Below are 24,130 nucleotides of genomic sequence, written 5' to 3' on the forward strand. Positions count from 1 at the left end.
CAAAGAATCATCAGATTCAGAAACCAAACTACATCAGCAAAATTCCCGATATGCTGTAATGGCATTACAGTGTTCACAATCCAGTATAATGGGCAGGCCCAAGCTGCCCGTTGTTATCTAATGTCGGGGGTTCTCGACAATCTTACAATACAGTCATGACACTGTTGTGAGACTGGTGCAAACCACCTCTTTTGTTGCAACACTTTCTGTAGGTTTCAACAAATTGTAGTGTTTTGAAGCGGGTTGCAGACTATAGAACAAGTTGCGGAACTTGCAGCGCATCTGTAAGGTCACAATCATTTGTGTGAGTTGTAGCGGATTGTATGGGGCTTTAATGAGTAGCTGAGGTTCCAACGAGAGCAACACATTCTAATTACTTTTGTCCATTACAGAAGATCCCACGAGTTGCAATGTCGTTGCAACCCTAAGTAACCTCCAGACCAAAAAAAAAAGATTTCGAAGAATTTTAAAGAGACTATAATTCAGGTATAGTCTACATACACGGAAAGTATACACAAACAACGTAATAGAATATATCGTTTATTACAGAACAACAATTTAGAAAGTCAAGTAAACCAATGGACATGGAAGTTGACTCTGGAAGAACGAGGAGGAGGATGAGTAATATATACACCGTATTATCGGGACTCAACAATCACTCACATAGAAGTATGTTGTATGGAACAAGAACAAATATATGTGGGTTGAAGGAGTGTCGATGAGAGGATATGTAACTACTCAACAAAGGAATCAGATTAAAGAGGAGGACACATTGTCAGGGAACACACCTCACTTCAAACCAAACCTCATCCTAGTAAGAACACTAGTTTCTGAGCATGTTATTAGAACAGCGAAGGGTAAACAGAGGGCATGGACTTACTGAGGGAACTCGAACGAGCTGGAGACACCAAGTGTATGTATCGACATGGAAAGATGGTGGGAAGTGGAAGAAATGGTGGTGGTTGTGGGGGAAAGTAAGAATGGGACAAGTTTGATTTGTTCAGTGTTTTATATTCTGGAAGTTGGGTACCCGGGGAGTGCCGAAAGTCGTGGTCGAGTCATACAACAGGTGGAAGATGGAGGGGAGGGCAGAAAGACAGACATGCTGGGAGACGACGACGGTGTAGAGGGAAATTAATCATGAGAAAATAGTCTTGACTGCTGAGTTGGTTTCTATCAAATATGTCATCACTGAAAATGTCGCAAGTGTGGGCCGGCAATATCCGGATTTGGCCGAGGGGTTCACGAGTTGAGAGGATAAACAACTTCCTTCTATAGTATGGAATTTTAACACGCTTGTATCAAATTTTATTGAGTTTTATCATCGTTCTATTGGATTTTCATGAGTGATAATCATATTACAACAGTATTTCAACTGGCACATCTGGTATTGATGGTTGTATTGAGTAGCCTTAGATTGTAATAGTATTGTAAGATTATTAAAATACTATTATAAGACTATTTCAACCCTCTCTAACTGTAGTACTGAATCGTAACGGCTGCTATCCGTGGTAATGGGGTTACAGCATTTCCATAATTTTGCTGATGTACGATATGACCCGAACAGCTGACTATCCTGCATCCTATAAACTGGCTGGAGCCCACTATCTTATAAGTCACTGATGAGGGGTGTCCTATAAGCCTGCTAACAGTCTCCCTGAAACAATCTGGCTTATAACCAGCCCCCCCTGTATTACTGTCCATTCTTATAAGGTCCTTACATGGACTCCCCGTCTACGGTACTTCAAGATATTCTCTCCCGTCCCTCTTTCTAACTTGAAAAAAACTTGAAAAACTCAATAAATACTTTACTTCATTTCCAAATTACCAACGAGTCAAATCCACAGAATCCATCAGTCTCTCAGCCTTTGCGGAACGAGCCTTGATGCTGCACTCGAAAGGTAGAGGTGTACTTTTGAAAGTTGCGAGAGAGTCAGACAAATCCAAGTGGCCGAGCGCTCACGCACCTAACCAAATTATCGGGCAAGATACTATCTTCAACAACTATGACTCGCCCGTCCGCATCAATCTTCATGGTGATATCACAGGTAGCGAGTGTTAGAGCAATCGCGATCCAAAGGGTGTCCTCGGCGAGAAGGCGGCCCACGCATATCCTTTTAAGGGTGATAAGCCGCCATATCTGAAAGCGAGAACACCTAAAAGTGTACCTTCTGCCGAACCCGTAACTTAATGGGATATTATCTTTGTTCAACTTCCCGTCCGGTGTGAAGAAGCGTTCAGGGAGGAAATGGTCTGGATTGCTATATACTCTTTCATCGCGCGTCATGGCCCTTTAGTGGCGGTCAGCCTATTCCTATACGATGATACAAAAACTTTTCATACCAAACGTTTGGAATCACAACAGCTTTTGCTGGCAGACAATAACCGTCATAGAGAAAGTCTTCAGTTGCAGCGTGAGGGACGCCTATGTTAGTAACGACTCGTCAGAAAAGCGAGCTGAGAACTTTTGTAGAGCTGCTTACTCAAAGGGGTAATTGGCCGATATCGCAGGACCTCCCTATACAACGCTTCGACGTAAGGGAGGGACTCGCGGTCGCTGAATTCAGGGAGACGTTGGTGCCCAATGACTCGGTCTATTTCGGCCTGAGCTTTCTTCTGGGCGTCTTGATGAAGAACCATGGATTGGATAAAGGAGAGTAGAGCGGCATACATCTGAGAATGAGTTGAGATCTTCCGAAGAGAAGAGACTGAGCGGATGTATCACCGTATCGGTACCAGCTAACGGATTTAGAGTTAAGAGACATGACACGACATGGGAGCATGAGAAACACTGACCGATGTAGATATTTCCTGCGATCTGCTTGATCCACCTGTGCTTATCTTCGAGCTCGGGGCCGCTCAAATTACCAATCTCGTCCAACTGATCCGATGTGAACGACGGTTGAGCAGTTCCTTTGCTCTGCGGGATGCTCAGTATGTGAACGAAGTGGATACTGGGCCGGAAACCTTACAATTTCTCTCTGGACAAATTGGAACGGAAGATCGAGAACTTTATCAACCATCTTCCGCGCTTGTACTCCCCACTCATTGTGCCTAGGAAACCATTCAAGAATGTGATACACTATCAAAGCGATATTAGAGCACAGGAGTCACCTCATCACTTCATCAACTTTGAGTACGCACGGGGAGGGAAGGCTTGCAAAATAGTCGCTTTGATCAGATTATCCGTGAACAGGTGTGTCATATCATCGGCCATTTCAAGGATATGGTCGTGACCTCCGGATGGATGGTATCCATACGCGAGATGCATTGTAACGCCTCCGGCATAACTAGAGTTTCGTTTATGGGAGTAAGTCCATTATGAACGTGAACAACGTACCTTTTGATATGAGCAAAAAAGTCGTCAGGCGTCTTCATGAACTCTTGGACCATTTCATGAGCCTTCTCGTTCACCATCGGTCGATATGTTGGCAAATCAACAGATCGGAGCTTCTGCTGGAGAGCCGCACGACTTGAGCGCCAAGTCTCGCCATAAGGCATCATTGGAATGGCAAAGTCACCGCCCAGGCTGCAGTTGTATCGATACGTGAATATCATATCTGAAGACAGATATGGAATAACAGTACGCACAAATTTACGAGGCGAAGGTTTGGCCTTTCAGAAAAGATGCGAGAGTGCTTGTCCAAAATAGCGTTTGCTGCACTTATGGAATTGAGAATAACGATATGGTAGCCGAAAGCATTGATATGAACGACATCTCCTACAGTAGATCAATATGTAGTATCTTTTAGCGGACTGTTACCGGATGCTTTGCAGGACGTACCATAGCGCCTCGCCCACTCCGTGAATCGAAGCCAGGGTCTTGCAATGGGAAGCTGGAGTAGATTGCCGAGGATGGGTAAAGGCTTTGGCCCAGGAGGGTAGGATGGCCATTTATTGGCTTTTAAACCTCCGTGAAGAGCCAACGCTGCAGCCAGACAAATGAGGCAAGAAAGCCAGGGGACCTCCATGAGGAAAAGGATGTTGGACATTGTGAAAGTGGGAAGATCAGAGACTCTAAGGTCTATTATAATAAAGAATGTGAGAAGTGAACTCCCTACGTATATGTGAGGGAAGTCGACATCGGTTGGTACACAAATTACCGGCGGCTTTTCTGGGCTTTTCGGCCGGTTCGACCAGTCCATATACACGCCGAACATGATAGGGCTGTTCAATTCCTACCCTACACTACACTAGAATTAAATTACTTATTGCCAATATTATTGCCCTTATTCTACTTATACTCCACTAGACGCGAGCACGCGGACTGCCCGGACAAATCGGGGTAAGTTACGTGCGTGACGGGTTTTTTAATTTTAGTGTAGGGTAGGAATATTAATTGAACAGCCCTTATAGATACATAGTCCCGAAAAGTCAAGGTGACCAGAATTTGGCGTGGGCACCCGAGCAAAACCGAGCTTGCCGGAAATCAGACATCAAGAGGTGTTCAATAGGACCTATACCCTAAAATGCCTGAGTCCGGACCCCCCGAGTTCTATCCGGATCCCAAAAGAGAAATCGCTATCCGGAATCCACCTCAGGCATCGTCTGGCAGGGCTTGTTTTTATCCGGACCAGTAACTTAGGCATCTACTTATATAATATAATTTTTTTGTAAATATGAACAAAAAGGTCCGTACGGAACTGGACAGAGCCAACTGTAAGGCCAATTCATTTTGGACTGGTCGAATTGGCCGAAAAGCCCAGAAACTTAGCCGGGAAAGTTCATCGCCAAATTGTTGATAAAGGGTCGAAAGTAGTATTCCTTTCAAACTCACCTTGCCTCGAAAATGACGCTCCTCAACCGGATTTTTTCGCTCATATCAGGTTTCCAAATCGCCCCTGCTTCCTTCGGATACATTATCGCCCCTCCGGTACGTTTTTTATCGTTTAGAATCTTAATTTCTTTTCCCCTTACATCTCTGTGAAGGAACTTCCCTGCGCTAGCCTCGATGTGAAGTCTGAAATTAAGCGTTTCCTGCAGAGCGTGTCCTATGAGACCCCCTCTGTTAAATTTGACAAAGATGGTCTCAAGGAGGCAGTCTTGAAAGAGATCGCAACATGGAATGCCAACGACGGGCACCACGGCAAGCTCTATGATAGAATTGCTGATCAAGCGGCTGCACTCGTAGAGGTAGGTCAACGTTTCTCAGTGACCGCCGCAACTTATGAACAAATTCACCTCTGCAGTATTCCTACTTCCACCATGGGTTTGATGCCAAAGTGCAGTTTGCTCTCTACTCGTGGTAATTGCTACAATTTGGTGCTAAAAAAACTCCAAGGCTGATTTCAGCTATAGGTTTATGATCTTTATCGACGACCTTTCAAAACGGATGCCCAATGCAATAACCGAATTCCAGCACCGTATCCTCCTTCACAAACCTCAACTTGACCCCGCTCTCGAACAGTTTCCCAGAATACTCGGCAATCTATACCTGCACTGGGACCCCATCTGCGCTAACTCGATGGTGTGTGCTGCGTTAGAGTTCATTAGTGGAACAGTTATGGAAGACAAGAAGGAGATTGAAACAATGCTGCCTCATCCCTACGCCGAAAATTGGCCGAAATTCCTTCGCTCAAAGACAGGTATTGCGCCTGCCTACTCCTATGCTGTGTTCCCTCGGACCGCCCATCCCGACATGTCGGTTTATGTTCAGGTTCTGCCCGATATGGAGGACTTCATTAACCTTGGCAATGACATTCTCTCGTGAGCTCCTTGCCACACTGCCTGAAAAGTAAATCATTGAATACCTAAAATTGTGATTACAGGTTCTACAAAGAGGACCTCGCCGGCGACGAAATGACCTACGTTTCGTTCAGAGCCAAAATCACCGGAAAACGTCCGCTTCGTGTTCTTTCTGAAATGGTCGACGAGATCACGCGCTCTCATGAACGTATCTTAAAGGTCCTTTCAGACTATCCAGAAGCCTTGAAATGGTGGCTCACCTTTGAAAGAGGCTACATGTGAGTGCCTTCGAATTCGAACGTCTTTCTTCTCAGCGACCATCTGACTCCTACATTGCATAGCGGATGGCATTTGTCTTTGAAGCGATATAGGTTGTCCGAAATTGGTCTACAGATGTAACCTATAATCACTGACAACTTGACAAAAGTTATTTATAAAGATATTCTGGCTAGACCCGTTATAATGATTGGCTGGGCATTAGCTTTAAATTAGTACTTATGCCCAGATATTTAAGGAGATATTCCCATGCCTACGAAATTTGTATCACGCATCAGCAAAAATCTGGCCACGGTGCGACGCCGTTACTATGCGTAGTGGCCGTTATAGCACCGTACTACGGATAGTGAGCATTACAGTACACTTGTAATCAGCTTACAATAGTCTTACAACAGAGATGGAATTTAATGTAACCCGCCAAAATGTCCACCACGGGATATACAAGATTTTGAGCATGTCGCAATACTGTAACGAGAGTGTCAGTTCTCAATGAAAGCCGATACAATGTTCCGAAACCGTTGCAATGCCATGAACGCGTAGCATAACGAAATAAGCTGCCGTTGCATGCATTTTGCTCACCCATCTCAACGTCGCGACGTGTGTCTCAAGTTGAGATATCTTAAGATTTCTTGAGACATTCTTGAGAACATCTCAAGTCTTTGAGAGCAAGGTTAACCCTGTGGGCCGAAGTCTCAGTCTCAGTCTCAAGATTTCAGTCTCAGTCTCAACGTTTCAACGGTCTCAATGATCGCAAGCTCAATCTCAAATACAGGTTACATCTGGTCTCAAGTGTCTCACCCATCTCACCCGTCTCACCCGTCTCATTGTCTCCTGCATCGCCCTCGTCTTCGTCTCAACCATCTCCCTTGTCTCTCACGTCAGGTGTCTCACCCCGTCTCACCCGTCTCACCCGTCCCACCCATCTCACCCGTCCATCTCACTTGTCTCTCGCGTCCAACTCGAACCTCTCGAACCGAGTCTCAACCGTCTCCGCCGTCTCGAGAGTGCTTAGTCTATAGTCAAAAGAATTCGGCACGTCGAGAACTAGAATCATCTGGAGAATAAACCTCTGAATGCAGTCTCGCTATACAAGTTAAAGGAGACACGTACCCTCTGGAACGACTCTGGAAGGTCTGATCCTCAAGGCCTCATGGTCCGGCATCTGACTTCTGTGAAAATGGAAAACTACCGGTATTCAAAATCTAGAACAGGAATTTAGAGGGGGAAAATATCAGAGCTGAGAAGAGCGGCGGGATATATTGGGGGGAGAGGTCAAGAGGAACAGCAACTACTTTCGTCACCGCCCTCGAATCATTTCAATGTAAACAAATACAAAGTATGTACACATGGATTACGGCTGTACGTTATTCCAATCCACTGTTACGGTTGGTCGTTGTCGCCTGAAAAATGCATTCAAATCCTCCGTTTCACCTGGCCAACAACCGCCGAGCTTCCGAAACTTCTTCTCAGTCTCTTTGGCCATTTTGTCATACAGTGCACTTTTTTGTGCCGCATACACACAATACGGATTCTGAGGCCCCTCGATGAACGTTTGAACACTTTTGGCGAGCTGGAATCTCGAGAAGAATGGAGAGGGTGGAACATCGGCAAGCTGCGACCAATATGACGAGAGCGATTGGCATGATCTCACTAGTCTGCGGAATTCTTCCTCGAGTATCTCGATTTCTTCGATTAATCGCTCCATATCCGCTTTCGCTCGAAACCACTGAATCCTTTCGGCTAGACATAACGAGAGTAAGTAACATGGCGTTGTCAGATAGACGAGACACTGACCTTCAAGAACAAACTCCATTTTCCCTTTATCATCTAAGCCTTTCAATCGCCCGTAGCGCCAAATCCACGCATCCGTTTTTCTCCCATCTCCCAGTTCTCGAGGAGTCACTGAGCTTTTGGCATACATGTGTTCATCTTCCAGTACAGGATAGTCCGGCGAACTCGGTAATCCAAGTAATCGAAGTATGGCAACCCGTGCAGCCCGATATTGGGATGCATAACCCTGTTTCTTGGCCTCGGCACCATTTATCCATCGTACCGAACGTGTGTTTTGTGTAACCCCCCGTGAGTCGGTGCGTTGTGTGTCCCGCATGACTAACTTGTAATTGATGCTATCACAGAGGTCAACAATTGCGTCATTGCATTCCCCTTCACGAAGATCGAGTTCAATTTTTGCAGGTGAATCAAGCGACAGCCGCTTGCGATCGCCTTCACTGAAGTCGGTAGATATAAACACTCATCCTCGATTGGCTTTGTATCTCCGTCATGTTGATTTGAGGTAAGGTTTTCAATTTGGGTCATAATTTCAAGCTGAATTTTCCGCCATTGGCGAAGGTCCGACGCCAATATAGTTTTGCTCCGTTTGACGGCGGCGACCTCGGAGTCAGTTGAGGCACATTTGATTGCTACTTTGAGTTGTCGTCTACGGTCAATGTTGATATCGATTCAGCTGGCGATCACCTTACGTACAATCTAATCGTAGCCGTCGCCGCTCCTCCCGTGGAAAGGAACCGAAACAAGATGTTCACGGATTGACACCATGTGAGAATAGGTACAAGGTCACTTGTAAAGGGGCCGGGTGGTTAGAAATTGACCTCGATGAGCCGTGATGGAATGAAAGGTGATTTTTTTGAGCAATTAAATACAGGATGATGAGATTTTGTGGTAGATCTGAGTATGAGACATAATTGAGATACATTGAGACTGAGATGCGATAGAGATTGATATGATATGATTAGAGATGAGAAATGTTGAGATTGAGACTGAAATGTTGAGACTGAGACTGAGACTTAAACATTGAGACTGAGATTGAGTAGTTGAGTATAGCCAGCCCACAGGGTTAACCTTGCTCTCAAAGACTTGAGATGTTCTCAAGAATGTCTCAAGAAATCTTAAGATATCTCAACTTGAGACAGACGTCGCGACGTTGAGATCCGTGAGCAAAATGCATGCATTTACTGAAATAAGGAGTTGTGGCCATAGTAACGGGTTGTGGCCGTTGTGCTGTGTTGTAGGCATTGTGAGCCATTGTATTGTATTACTATTGGTAAAATTCGTTACAACGCATCCTTCAGAACACAACGGATTTGGCATAAGTGGTCTCGAATTTTCAAATATCTAATAGTCAGAACTAGTGCCACCGCATTTTGAACATAGATCCTGCAAATTAAGCGAGCGAGGGTTATATTATAAAGTGGCATGTTGATACTCATCCCCTCCATCGTCTTCCTCGTCCTCATCATCTCCACTATCCTCGTCCGCACTACCCTCTCGGTCGCTCAAGACCCAGTCGCTATCTGATTCTGACTCTGAAGGGGCTAAACCTTGCAGATCAGACCGTTCACACTCGTCTTCGTCGCTGTAATCGGTTTCTGCTGCTATCTCCTCACTGTCTGAGTCGTAGGTTGGCAATATTTGTTCGGGCAGGCCAGCGTCCTTCTGAAAGTATCTCAGATGCTCCTGTAATTGGGCATGGCCTACCCCACCTCCCCGGTAACGCATGACCATGTCTCTATCCACAAACCTGCCATCATATCAAGTCAGTTTACAACGGGTAGCACAGAAAGTTGAGAGATCTTACATGTTGATATAGTACAATTTCCAGTCTTCTTCCTCACGTTCCCACAATCCACGAGTATTCAATGACTGCAGTTGACGCGCCAATGAGTAAGGTACCAGAGAGGTGGTGGTATCTGCAGGCCCATGATGAAAGGAGGGAATGAGATGAGAACCTCGTATAACGTCGGCTGGATTCAAGAAGCCAAAAGCTTTGGGGACCTCTGGCTGAGGGAAAAACACGCGATACAGTCGCTTGGCTTTGAAACCAGTGTTGTGAGATGTATTGAGTTCGTACCACTGAACCCAAAAAAACTCCATGCGCCTAGTGATTGATACCTTGTTTGTTTGCAGTGACGGTGAAAGACGGACGTTGGCATGGAAGATTCCAACTATTTGTGCGTACTTGTATGGATGGATTTCTTTGTTTTTGGCTGCATTGGAGTTCAGAGTAATGATATCTGGATGGCTACAAATATTGATAGAATCTTGGAATCTGAGCCTGTCGTATGTATTGTAGTTGATGCGGAGGGTTCGATGGGCGTAGATGCAATCATTGGTGAATGAGAGAAGCATTCGCTCCTCATCCATGAATTCTGTTTTTGAATCCGGCCCTAGTAAGCGATGAATAAGGTGGTCTTTCAGCTTGGGAATGAAGTCCTACATACGATGAATTAGTCGAGTAATGGATGTTTATAACGCGGCGATACTTACCAGAAGTGCGATATCTTCATCACCGTCTTCATCTACCCAATCCAGTTCTGACAAATCTACTCGAAACTCCTGTCCATTGGCGATGTGATAACGGACAGAGGGGTCTGTCTTGGGCAACCGTTGTTGGCTCGAAGCAAGGTATCTCACCCTTTTGGGCTTTATGTTCCTTTTCTTCTGCTTCCGTACAGTGGGGATGTTGTGAGCAAGGGCTTCAAGAGCTTGTCCCCGCTGCTCAAGGCGAACGACTTGCGCAGTGTGGTTCTGTTTGTTGGTTCGCTGATAGAACTGCTTCACCTGCTGGTGTTGGCATTCACTCTGTACGTGGGTAGGGATTTCAGTCATTGGCAGACGATGGATAGGCAAAAAAACGGACATTTCGAGTAGTATAGGAATCAGTAGATCCATATTCCTTTATAGATTGCGGATAATTGCCCAGGAAATGTGTTTTAGCAGTAGACAAGTTGAATTGTCTCTTCTGTGCGGTATCAACCTTCTTCTTCTTCCCCTTCATCGACTCTGGCTCTGATTTACTGACTGCTCTGGCTTGAGACTTTTGACGCAATGCTGCCTCACGACGCTGGCACATAGCAACCTCCTTGGGAGTCTCATGCATATTGAACTTTTTGGCAGTTGTTTGGAAGGATCTGAGCATCTTTCCCAACTCTCTGGTGACCTCTTCGAATGATGCTATGGTAGAATTGGTGTGTAGACAGAGTTTGGCATACGCATGCCATGTAACGAGGTCGAAGAGGAGAGCCGGTATGAGGTTTTCTGTCTTCCTTGAATTAATCTTCTCGGATTTGAAAAGGCCCTCAAAGCACGGAATGGTGCACTGCAAGATATCCTCATAGTCGCGAGCAGCCAGTTTCTTCATTTGCGAGACGTTGTTGTGAAACCTCTGTATAGTATCCTGTCCAAAAGTGGAAATACGACGATAACATTCATCCAAGACATTGACAGAACTGTCTTTGAGAGTGTAAAGCATGCGAATCAGATGAGTTAGGACCAATTTCCACACCCCAAGCTCGAATTTGTGAAGAAGGTCTACCGTTAGAAGTTGGTAGATGTCGAAGCCGAACTGCGAAAGCTTCTCTGAAAAGGCATTGACAATGGGTGTGAGGGATTTATTGTCGAGTAAATCCTTCACTACTGTGCTTTCGACGCCTCGACCACCACTGAATACATGCCAACAGGCAGTTTTCACCAATCTCTGATGAGCTGTGCTATCAATGTGCAGTGACCTTTGGCGACGATCCATATCGAGCTTTGAACCTAGCATTCGGACCTGATGCTTTTCAACTAAGCACCGAACGCAAAGGCAGTTACCGAGGTATCTTATGCAAATAACAGAGATTTTTTCGGGGTAGTCAGCTGTAGGAAAAGAATTCGGGGAGGAATCGTCGCGAGATCTTATTGAAGCATTCCAGGACGATGGAGTTGTTGTAGGCATCCACGAAATCATCGTCCATGACCAGTTTCCAGATTGCCTGCATGACCTCTCGTTTGAGATGTCGCATGACAGCATCTGAAGGAGGTTGGTTGTAGGCTTCACGGTAAACATCACGAGCCAGGTCAGAAATCTGGGGTATGTACACAACATGATGGGCTGCATGGAATTTAGGGTGTCCGCATTCATACTTGCTGCGGTTACCGAAATACAAGTAGATCGGCCATAGGGAGGCAGTCCCGAAATTAGTGAGGTGGGTGGAGTTGGAGGCTAACATCATCCAGAGGACTACGACTTCCAAGTTGTCGTCAAGTAAACCCTTCTCTTTTAACCGCTCCATCTTATCGCGATCAATTTTCAATGCGCGATTTGATGTGTAGACTTCTCCATAAAGCCTCTGAATGTGTCCATCCCAATACCAAAACTCTTTGAAGGGACGAACATGGAGTTTCATGAACTCTTCGTCCTTCACAATGGACTTGATAATGTCTAGCGGCTGCCGGTACCAGACGTCTGTGATGACGAGTTGAGGAGCCAAGTCCTCAGAATTGAATGTATGGCCTTTACACGGCATCGGGATGGAAATCGAACCGCGATGCCAAACACCACTAGCCTCGAAAGGTAGTAAGTGAACGTTTTTCGGTTTTGGTTGGGTTGGATCTTCATTGTTGAGCACTTCTAGGAACCTATCAAGTCTTTTCAACTCACGCTGCGCATCAAAACCTTCAAAATGACGCGGATCAAAGTCTGGCTGGCAGATAACTTCATTTGAGAGCCTGTTAAGGGAAGCTATGCTGATGCTAGTCTCCTTGGATGCCCAATGAGTGAGCCGAAGGGTGGATACGTTGGCGAATGGACCAAGTTTCTTGGGGTCTACTTCAACCATTGCATCCTCCTCCTGCAGTTGCAGGGCCGGGTTTTGGTTAGGGAGACCCATGCTCTTACATATACGTTCAGCTGGGCTCGGTGCTTTGGGTTGTTGAAGGGTGGGAGCGTCAACAAACCGCGATATGTCTCCATCGGAATCTGGACATCGGGTTGGGTCATTCGAGTCGTAAACTCGGTAGATACCGATGTCATTTGGTTCAGTTTTGTAATAAAACCGTTCAATGACAGGTAGAGATGGGGGAGAAGGGGTTCTGAGTGCTGGGAGTTCTGGAGGCGAAGCTAGCACAGGAGGCATAGGTAGTGCGACAGGCATAGCAAGTGCCGAAAGGACCACAGTTGACTTCCCTCGTCTTCCCCTGAGAACTGCAGACATCGATGAAATTTCGAAGTCCTCGAATCTTCCCGGAACCTTCGTCTCTCTCCTCCTCCTCCACGGCTCTTCAGGAAATCCCCCATCCAGCTGTTCCGTTTCCTGCTCGTGACCCAAGTTCCCCGCCTCTAACTGTTCTATTTCCATCCAATTCTCCCCAGATGGACCCGCTTCCAGCTGTTCTTCGACTGTATGGTTCAATTTAACGCATTTTTTCATCGGAACATAGTGTAATTGATCCTTCTCTTTGCAAAGTGATTGGTGTATCCTCAGCGCATGTTCTGTATTATAGCGCTTTCCGCAATCTGCACAATTAAGCATTAGTTCTACATTAGAAACGATTAGTTTTGAATCCAAGAACACGGAAGGAATGCTCACAATACAATAGATACAAACGAAGGATAGCGGCCGTCGAGGTCTGTCAATCTACGACTGCAAAAAGCGATAGCTTGCCCTGTAAAATTGACTGTCAGCACTGTTCATTCAGTTTTGTTTTTTTTTGACTCAAAAAAATGTTTATTATGGGGCTTTTTTGCTCCTGCTCTTTACTCTCTCTCATTCAGAAGAGTTAATTTCATTTATAATACTGTCTACTCTATGTACTATACGAGAAACAAATGAAAACAAATGAACACTTACTATAAATTCACCAACGCGAACCTTGATGATGGAGGTTGGGGAAGAAGGGTTGCATGACTTGTTTCCCACACGAGTCATGGTACTTGTTGTGCCGTGGCAGGCAGATTTCGTCGCCTGGACTCAAACCAGTCCAGTGGATAAGATAAAAGATAACAGATAAGGATAATTATCTTAATTAAAGATAAGGTGTTATCCGGTATCACCGATCACCGAGGTGTTAGGTGTTATCTGTTCGGTGCCCGGAGACTTCATTCGCGTTATCGCGATATAAATCGGAAAAGACCTTAAAGATGCATATTTATACAATTTTAACACTTATGAGTTATAAATTATGGGCTTAATAGGACTAGAGTGAGCCCGCACTTCTAGTTAAAGCATGAGCCTCTACAAGAGACTTTATCCGTACGAAATGTACAAAATTAGGAAAGATGAGAGACTTCACTGAAGTTCAGAAAACTGTATGAACTTCAGGAAGCAGCCGTTTAAAAACCTTCGTTCTTGTATTGGAAGGCCTCCTCTTACTCCTGGAATGCTCATAGCAAACATAGGGATTTTATTATACAATTTATTGAAACTTCAATGAAGTCTGGTTGGACTGCTCGGATATTGGAATTCTCGGATATAGAAATCCAAACAAGGATAAAGGAAGGAACATCCGATTCTCACGAACGGAAAATGGAAAGAATAGGAATTTCTCGGAAAACCAAGGAAACACGGACTTCAGCGAAGTGCACGTGTTATTTGATTGCAAGAGGGAAACCTTGGGGACAGGGCCTAGGATTGAGGCTAGATCTTCTCCAAAAAGGAATAGAACAGGAACAGGAAGAATGGATACGCCTGAAACAGGGACTCGTTCCCTAGGAAAAACAGGAGAATGTGGATATGTCGGGTACTTCGGCGAAGTCAAGTCCCTACATCGCAACCAGGAAACAAGGAATAGATATTCAGTTTAATATTCGATTGGGCACTTCAGCACATAAAACTCTTGGATTATACCTGATTAAGCGAGTTTCTGTTTGACTGAAAGGGATTTCATTATTATTTACTAGTTTCACACACATTTTGGACTTTTACTATTATTTATTAGAGAAACCGTATATAAGGAGGGCAGGAAAGAGGGATTTTCCCCAGCAACCTACGAGAGGAGACGCAGTTCACCTACTAGGATTCGCTCGAGATTTGACCTTTGCCCCAGTCTTCACTGAAGTTGGTGTTCTGTGTTTGGAAGGATAGATTAGATTATTGCAATTGAATTTGGTATTGGCATATTGTCTTGGAATTGAACTCTGGATATTGAAGTCAATTTGGACTTATATTGAATTTGGATTGCTATTGTCTAGTTTGGATATTGAACTTGAAACCGAACTTCGGCGAAGACTTGTAAAAGCTTTGTTGAAAAGTCAGATATCGAATTTTGGGATTTGTGAATCATATTGTCACTCTTGTAGTGAAAGAACCTTGATTGAAACAACTATAAAACCGAAGACCCCTCATATTCTATCTTTCTTGGTGCCTCTTAGTGAAAACTAAAGCCTTAAGAATACTGACCTCCACCCTTTACACTTGTGTATACTCTTCTTGGTGTGGTTTTGGTTTGCGCACTTCGTGCTTGAGGTGTGTTTACTAGCCATATTTAGTGGTGTTACACAGTGTTATTATCTGGTGACCACCGCAGGGGGTGGTATTACTAGGAAAGAAAGAATTCTTGAAACCGTACACTTCGCAGAAGTTAGCTTCTAAGGAGTACAATTGTTCATTTGGTTGAGATCAAACCGAAGTACTTGTCAAAATTGCACCCAGATCTAAGAAAATAGATAAGGGAAAAGCAGTTAGCACTTTGCGAACGAGATCAATGCAGACTTCGAGCGCTGCAGGAAATTTAGAATTAACCGAACATCGAATTTCTAAGATCCAACAGGAAAAAGAATTAGAAAAGCAAGTTGCTCTTCTAAAGGAAAATATACAATTGCAACAAGAGATTAATAGTCTCAGACTTGCCTCATTAAGGGATAGAGCCTTAGCAACTACTTTGGCTGTATCTATTTTTGAAAGAATAAGGAACTTCGGCGAAGAAACCGAAAATCCAGAAAACTCTTCGTCACAAGTTAGAGAAGGAACACCGGAACCACCGGTACCTCCAGCGAATACTCCAGTTTCAGAACCGGAAGATATTTCGGACCCTTTTCAATCTTTTGAGAGAGACTTAGATTTTAATATTCAATTATTGAGTAGAGCTAATATGGCAAACTCAGTAAATACAGAAGGACCAGAACCACAGGAAAATGTGGTTCGACCAGTGAAACAGTCATGGATGGACCTCACAGCGGAAGCTAGGGAGGTCTTGAAAGGAGACAAACATAAGATGAGATTACAGGTCTTTAGTAAAGACCGTCCGGAAACGTTTGAAGCTTGGTTGACTGCGCTAGAAGATTATTTTCGATGGAATAATATCGAGAATGATGAGGCGAAGATCAACATTGCAATGACACAGATGGATCTGACCACCCGAGAGTTGCTCGAAGATGTTATTGCCTCTGCAAGAGGTTACGACTGGGAGCTTTTCAAGGATGAGTTGCTTCAGGAATTTCCTGAAGCGCAGGATAGGAAGATCGGCTCAAGGGAGCGTCTTCTTGCTGTCTGTGAACGAGCAAAGTACATTCCGTTCAGTCATACGTCGAAGTTAGCGGCATTTAATAGAGAATTCAACTTAGAAGCTAAAAAGTTGAAGAATACTATGCCCCCGCTGATTACGAATATTGACTTAGTCTCGTATTATTTGAATACGTTGGAACCAAGATTTGCGGACGAGATTAGAAAGCATTTAGTAGCGAAAGCTATGTCTGAAATGCGAAGGGACACTGACATTCGAGAAAAGCTCAAGAAGCGTCAGGACCCTTGGACAATCGATGAAGTCCAGGAAGCTGCAATTACAATGTCAGCTACCATGGTTCAAAGTGTTTATGCACCAGGACTTGGAGTTTCGAGTAGAGATACTTATTCAGGTGTCTCCCCGGAAGGCCTAAATAGACTTCATGGTGTAAAACAGACTGCGGATCAGTACGTTCGTCCTCCGATGCCAGAGACACAGGATAGAAAGATAAAAGATGAATGGGAACACAAAGTATCAGTATCAATGGATACCTACAATGTGAAACTTCGCGAACTTGGACACCAAGTTTCCGAGCAGAGTAAAGCAACCGAAAATACCAATCGGTTACTTCTCGAAGTCATGAAGTTAGTGAAAGTTGGTGCAAATAACGGTAACCAAAGTAGTGGAAACCAGTACCAGCGACCTAGCGATCGACCAGATCGGCCGCGCAATAATAACGAGACTTCGGCGAAGTCCAACTGGCTGGATGATCTTCAGTGTTGGTTCTGTAGCAAAGAAGGGCATACCGCGAGGGACTGTCCAGAGCAAGCGAAGTTGCTGGAAAATGGAATTTTGAAAAGAAATTCCGAAGGAAAGATTGAGTTGAAGGACGGAAGTCGACTTCCAGTTGTAAATGTGAAGGAACCTGGTCCTACTCATGCAGAGAGAGTGTTGGCAATTGCCAAAGAAAGAGGATGGCTGGCCGCAAGCTCTGCAGCAGCTCAAAGTATGTTGTATGAAGTAGAAGAAGAACCGACCGTAGTGAACAGTTTTCAGTATGCGTTAGAAGAAACATTGAAAGAAATTGGAAGCGATGAGTCGCACGCGTTAGCGGTTCTTATGAAGAAATTGAATGGGTCAAAAAACTAGGAGATCCGATGAAAGGGCAGGATAGAGAGGGCAGGAATGCTAAAGCCCTGAATACCAAAAAGACCCTAGAGGAACCTAGAAAATTGATACCGCAGGTTGTAATAAATACACCTAAGAATTTCGATAGATCCAGATATATAATTCCTCAGATGAGAGAGGAGGAAGAAGAAAATGGAGAGAAAACGGAGACTTCAGTGAAGTCCCCAGATAATGCGCGAATTGAAGAAATCGAGGAAGAAGATGTTCCTCAGGAAAGACCGTTTGATCGTGTAAAACCGGTCGAAAGAATATTTCAGCCAAGAGACTATGCTCGCCCAAGGAAAGAAGAACTTAAAGAAAATAGTTCTTCTAAGGAAAGGGTAGTTTATACTCGTGCTGAAGAGATCAGAAAGGCTGTAAGGCCGAAGGAATCATTATCCGACACGGATTGGAAGTCGGTAAAACAGAAAGCAGTCGATAGTATTGCAGAAAAGATTTTGCGGAAAGAAGTTGAAATTTCGGCAGAGCATGCTATTAAAGCCTCTCCGGAATTACAAAAAGCTTTGATGTGGAAGATTAGGAACCGAAGGCTTCCTAGAAGAAATGCGAATGTGTTCTTTAAAGAAGCCGGAACAGAAGAAAAGCTCGGACGAGACATTTTGTCAGGCTTCAGCGAAGATACCGAATTTGTCGATATCGAAGACGTTGAAGTCGCACAGACTTTCGAAATTTTGGAGGAGCCCCGAGGCCATCTTGAAGAAGGCTCGGTGGTACACAAAGACGCGGTAGAACAATATATCAGCGACCTACCTCCGGAAGATAGAAAGAAAGTGATAATCGTCGCAAGGGTTATGGATACCCTCCGATGCATTTTCCCTGAGATAAATGGTTCTAAGGAAGAGGTTGAAGCCATCACTGACGGTGGATCACAGATAGTTGCGATTGATATGGTTGTGGCTGTTGGACTTGGTCTGACATGGGATCCAGAATCCAATATTTTGATGCAATCAGCTAATGGCCAACTTCAAAGAACTAAAGGGTTAGCTAGAAATGTGCCCTTCTGGTTCGGAGAAATTACGGTCTATCTCCAACTTCACGTTGTTGAGGAAGCGCCGTATCAAGTATTATTGGGTAGACCGTTTGATGCCTTGACCAATTCGAGTATTCAGAATTTCCCGGATGGAGATCAACATATTATTGCCACTTGTCCTAATACTGGCGTGAAATGTACAATCCCTACTTACCCGAGAGGTGGTGGAAAACGAATCTGTCCGAAAGTAAGGGAACCGGCACTGAAATCCGAAGATGCGGTTTCCGCGAAGTCCAGAAAAGAATACGAAAATGACGAAAAGTCGGAAACATTAAATTTTCAGTTAGCCTTGAGGAATTGCTAGATGATCAAGGAGAGGTTGCTGTTAGTTTTATATTTTCCGAGGATAAAAACATAAAAATAGAAGGATATAAATTGCCAGACTCTCACCACTTCGGAGAAGAAGAGTTGGCGGAAGCTTTCGTATTGGCTAATGCAGCTAATTTCGAAGATCAGATTGCATCTCAGAAAGTCCAGGATTTTCAGAGATCAAAGGAAGAAAAAGGATATGCCGTATTTAGTGTATGGCGAGATAACATAGACTTTGACTGTGGAAATCTAGATTCTCACAGTTCCGAAGACTTCAGCGAACTTGAAGTTAAAGAAAAAGGCGTTGATAAAACGGTCCCTAATTTAAATTTGGAAAAGGTCTCAGTCTATGGAAAGTATAAACCAGTGCATTTGAAGGTTAGACCTCAACTTGCATCAATGCCAGAAGAATTTCGGGTTCAAAGGAATATTACAGGCGATCCGCTTGCGGAATTACCTGAATTGTCGAAACATCCACCTGAATATTCACCAGGCGAAAGATATACAAAGGAAAGAAAAGATGGCATAGACAAGAATCATTCAGAAGATTTCTTGTGGCCAGAAGAAAGAAAATTGTTGCATCATTTTATGCTCACTCAAGAGAAGGGTTTTGCTTGGACAGCAGAAGAAGGAGGAAATTTCAGAACTGATTTCTTCCCTCCTGTAAAGTTTCCAGTATTGCCTCATACTCCTTGGGTAGAAAGGAATATTCCTATACCTCCTGGCATTTATGAAGAAGTGTGTAACATTTTGAAAGATAAGATAGCAGCTGGTGTTTACGAACCCACTACTTCCTCTTATCGGTCCAGATGGTTTATGGTTTTAAAGAAAGATGGAAAAAGCCTTCGCTTAGTTCATAGTCTGGAGGCTTTGAACCGAGTTACAATTCAACACTCAGGTATTCCGCCTGGAACTGCAGAAATTGCTTCTAGCTTTTCAGGAAGGGCATGTTTAGGCATGTTGGATATTTGGGTTGGATATGATGAAAGGTTAATAGATGAGAAGTCTAGGGACTATACTACATTCCAGACTCCTTTTGGTCCCTATCGATTGGTTAAATTGCCAATGGGTTGGACTAATTCTGTACCTATCTTTCATGAAGATGTTTCATATATCTTTAGAGATGAAATACCTCATGTAACAAGACCATATATCGATGATGTTCCTATCAGAGGACCAGCCACAAGATATGAAACTTCAGATGGTTCATTTGAAACCATCCAAGAAAATAAAGGAATAAGAAGATTTGTATGGGAACATTTTCAGAATGTAAATCGGATAGTTCAGCGCATGAAGTATGTTGGAGGGACCTTTTCAGGACCAAAAGCGTACTTATGTGTATCAGAGGGTTTAGTAGTAGAACACAGAGTGTCCTATGAAGGAGAAAAACCAGTAGAAAAGTTAGCGGAAGTGATCCTGTCTTGGGACCCAGCTAACTTTGAGAATAAAACGCATATCAAGTCTTTCTTGGGCACTGCTGGACAGATGCGGATGTTCATTAAAGACTATGCAAAGATCACTAGGCCGTTGACTAGATTGACAGCGGCGAATGTACCATTTGTCATTGGTGAAGAACAGATTGTTGCAGTTCGCAAAATACAAGAAGGTATTAAGAACGCTCCTGCTCTTAGACCAATTGACCATCTGAACCCAAGTGGAATCACACTAGCAGTGGATACTTCATGGCATGCTGTGGGATTTTATTTGTATCAAGTAGATGAAGAAAATCCTAAGAGGAAGTTCTTCAATTATTTCGGTTCAATTACTCTCAATGAGAGGGAAGCTAGGTTTTCCCAACCAAAGAGAGAACTGTATGGTTTGATGATGGCACTTAGAGCTACCAAATATCAGACCTTTGGTTGCAGGAATTTAACGGTTGAAACTGATGCTAGTTACATTAAGGGAATGTTGGACAATCCCAGCAGTGGCCCAAATGCTAGTATCAACCGTTGGATAGAAGAAATAAGACTTTGGAAATTTACCTTAGTACATATTAAAGGTCTGGTTCATGGACCAGATGGATTGTCAAGACCGCCTCCGGGTGGTGGATCTACTGAGAGACCAGAAGGCTGGGAAGACTTCTTAGTAGAGGATGATGGAAAACCTGTTAAATTTCGAATGGGAGAAGGACAGACTGAGTCTCCTTTGGACTTTGAAATTTTCAGAGATGCTATTGATCCTAGATCAGGATATTTGACTGAGGTTGTTAATACCTCTGGATTAGCAAAGGATGTAGAGGATTTTGAAGAAGAGCTTCAAGAAGTTCGTGATGAAGACAGACTATGGAAATATTATTTTGAGTCTGCGCTCTTCAAGAAAGGAAAAGTAGTGAATAGCTTTTCGCTTAACGAAGTGTTAGTTATTCCACCGGATATTGATGCGGATTGGTCAAGAGACCACCCATATGATGAACTTCACCGAAGTTCAGAAGGATTGAAACAGGATGAAGAAATACCAAAGATTATTCATTGGTTGAGAGACTCTAACTCAGATGTAACATCACAAATGAGTAGCTCAGAAAAGACAAATTTTATAAGAAGAGCTTTAAAGTTCTTTTTAGATGATGAAGGCAGATTATACCATAAGCCCTTAGATGATTCAAGTAACCATCGGTTGTTTGTACCAAAGGAAAAGAGAATGTGGATGTTGATAGCAGCTCATGATAACCTTGGACATAAAGGAATGTTTGCTACTAAAGCGCTTATCGAAAAACGCTTTTGGTGGCCACACTTCGAAGAAGATGTTGATTGGTTCATAAAATCATGTCAGCCTTGTCAGGATAGAAGATTGGACCTCTTAAGGATCCCTCCTGTCCTCACTCACACCCCTTCACTATTCCAGAAGATTCATATTGATGTCATTAAAATGACACCAGCTAGTAGAGGTTGCAAAAACATCGTCCACGGACGTTGCGCCTTATCAAATTGGTCAGAAGCAAGGGCCATTGCTAGCGAGAATACAAGACAACTTGCGGAATGGTTCTTTGATGATATCTTATGCAGATGGGGAACACCGGAGGAAATCGTTACCGATAACGCTCCTCAGATGATTGCCCTAACCAACTGGTTGCGTGATAAGTATGGTGTTCGTGGAATTCGAATTTCGCCTTACAACTCACAAGCCAATGGAAAGATTGAAAGAGCACACTTTGACCTGAGACAGGCTTTAGCGAAAGCAACAAGCGGAAATTTGAACCATTGGTATTACTTCTTGAAGCACATTTTGTGGGCAGATAGAATAACTACTAGAAAAACGTTAGGATGTTCACCATACTTCTTTGTATTGGGGGCGGAACCTATATTGCCGCTTGATATTGTAGAAGCTACCTGGCTTGTAAAAACGCCGGAAAGAGTGTGGACCAGAGAAGAACTCATTGGGTATCGTGCGCAAGCGCTCGCTAAGCACCGTACTCATGTTCAAGAAATGGTAGAAAGGATAACAGAAAATAAAAGGAAGAACTTGAGGAAATTCGAACGAGATTATATGCATACCATTAAGCCATATGATTTTAAACCGGGTACGCTTGTACAAGTTCGAAATACTCAAATAGAAAAGAACTTAGATAGAAAGATGTTCCCAAGGTACTTTGGACCATGCATAGTCATAAGAAGAACCAAGGGAGGATCATATATCTTGGCTGAGATGGATGGTACACTCATGAGGGGAAAATATGGCGCTTTCAGAGTGCTCCCACATGTTACACGCTATCAACCCATTGAATTACCAGAAAATATAGACAGACTTATTCATATGTCGAAAGACAAGTTGGATCAGCTGGTAGAAGAAGAAGATGAAGTCGATTATGGACCTGATAAGGATTATATCTTTGAAAGAGTCCCCAACTTACGAATAAACGAAGAACAATTAGACTTCGCTGAAGTCTGAGAAATCAAACGGTTTTAGTTGGATCGACAAAAGGATCGGATTTATGGGCGCATCAAGCGCTACTAACACGAGTACAAAAGTGTCCGACTAAATGTATGGAAGTTTTGTATTTTATAAGGAAAAGAAAGGAATATTGTGAAGAGATCTAGGCAGAAACATATCCTCCCTTGGAAGTGGAAGCTACAGACTCTTTAGCCTTGCCTTTGTTGGTGAGGTCCTCTACAATGGACTCAGTATCCATAGAATCGTCAATACCTAACTTCCCAAGACGATGATTGTTGATCTCTTCGAGCTGAGCAAGGCTAGACTTGTACTGGCTATGAGCATGCAAAATGGTGTGCTGAAGGGTGATGATCTCAGTCCTCAAGAAGTTGGCGACGGAAAGGAGCTGTTCAGGATCGTATTTGGACATGTTGGCGAAGGGCAACAACCCTGCAACGTGAAGGACTCGAGCATGACCCTCCTCGCGGACGCGAAGTTGTTCTTCGCTGAAGTTAGAAAGATGGAAAAGAAAACTTGACAAGATTAGTGGCGTACCAGGGGTTTCCTCGGTCGTGTCAACAATGGGAGTGAGCAAACGAGCCCTCTTGTGGTTAGAGACCGGTGGGACGGAAATTCCATTAGGCCCAGACTATAGCAGAAATTAATAAAAGAATGTCACGAAGTCGATACTTACTTTCTTGCTCTTGGTGATAGTCATTTGCTGAAGGGGCTTGTATTTGCCAGACACCTTCGCTTGCTTGGCCTTGGGTGGTGCATGGATAGAGGCGCTGACGCCTTTGGACTTGGACTTGTCAATAAGAAAGGGAATATAATGAAAGATTAAAGAACGTACTTTGGCACGGACAGGAGCATCGACAATGATCTCCATGTTGTCGTCGGACTCGACGAAAGCATTGGACTTCTAAGAGAAAGGAATAACATAGTCTGCAGTGAAGTCCATAAAAGACTTACCACGGGACATTTGGTGGGCTTCGCCTTGTTGTGGAGTTTCTCCTCAGCCTTCTGGCGGAGTTTCTCTTCGTGCTGGTCGTGAGAAACAATGGCTTCGGCGATAAAAGCTTCATGAGCAGCATAAGATGGAATAGTCGGAACTCCAGGCACAGCCTGAAGTTTCTCGAGTAAGGCAAAGCACTTCTGAACGAACTCTAATGCTTCGGGATCCTTGCCAATGTGATGGTGCGACATGGAAGTAGACTGCAGCGAAGTTAGCGATTATCGCGGGAAATGGAAAGGTCGAGAACATACCAAGCAGCTGGCGATAGAGTGAGCTCCGGCTTCGGCCAGGAAGTGACTCTTGCTATTGAGAAGGTCCTCCATTTGTTTGAGGAACCCTGGCTGGTCGTGAAGGAACTCCGCGCGTCCACTCCAGTTTGGAATCTTGTTTGACATGTTAAACGATGGAAAGAAGGAAAGATTGTTTGATAAGAATGTCCAGAATTTGAGGAACCTTTTATACGTTCTTGGAGTCAACAGGGGTTGACATTTCTTTTGTTAGGGGGAGAGGACTCCGATTTTTCCGTGAAATTTTAAATTTTG

General features: G+C 43.9%; 3 protein-coding genes across 3 annotated transcripts; 1 reads left to right on the plus strand and 2 right to left on the minus strand.

Annotated features, from left to right (window-relative positions):
• Nucleotides 1-1,824: 1,824 nt before the first annotated feature.
• E1B28_006818 (uncharacterized protein) lies at nt 1,825-3,992 on the minus strand (the record flags this gene model as incomplete). Its single annotated transcript, XM_043151519.1, has 12 exons — nt 1,825-1,912; nt 1,968-2,114; nt 2,169-2,291; nt 2,344-2,425; nt 2,484-2,673; nt 2,726-2,739; nt 2,797-2,920; nt 2,973-3,082; nt 3,145-3,290; nt 3,341-3,529; nt 3,592-3,721; nt 3,785-3,992. 12 exons carry the CDS (start codon nt 3,990-3,992, stop codon nt 1,825-1,827), a joined length of 1,551 nt encoding a protein of 516 aa, XP_043012615.1.
• A 797-nt stretch (nt 3,993-4,789) lies between these two features.
• E1B28_006819 (uncharacterized protein) lies at nt 4,790-6,084 on the plus strand (the record flags this gene model as incomplete). The annotated part of the gene is made up of 6 exons (XM_043151520.1): nt 4,790-4,873; nt 4,930-5,133; nt 5,190-5,245; nt 5,299-5,706; nt 5,769-5,963; nt 6,027-6,084. The coding sequence occupies 6 exons, from the start codon at nt 4,790-4,792 to the stop codon at nt 6,082-6,084; spliced, it is 1,005 nt and encodes a 334-aa protein (XP_043012616.1).
• Nucleotides 6,085-7,312: 1,228 nt separating this feature from the next.
• Nucleotides 7,313-8,068, minus strand: E1B28_006820 (uncharacterized protein; the record flags this gene model as incomplete). The annotated part of the gene is made up of 2 exons (XM_043151521.1): nt 7,313-7,701; nt 7,756-8,068. The coding sequence occupies 2 exons, from the start codon at nt 8,066-8,068 to the stop codon at nt 7,313-7,315; spliced, it is 702 nt and encodes a 233-aa protein (XP_043012617.1).
• Nucleotides 8,069-24,130: the final 16,062 nt, after the last annotated feature.

Source organism: Marasmius oreades, chromosome 3 (genome assembly GCF_018924745.1).
Source record: "Marasmius oreades isolate 03SP1 chromosome 3, whole genome shotgun sequence".
NCBI lineage: Eukaryota > Fungi > Basidiomycota > Agaricomycetes > Agaricales > Marasmiaceae > Marasmius > Marasmius oreades.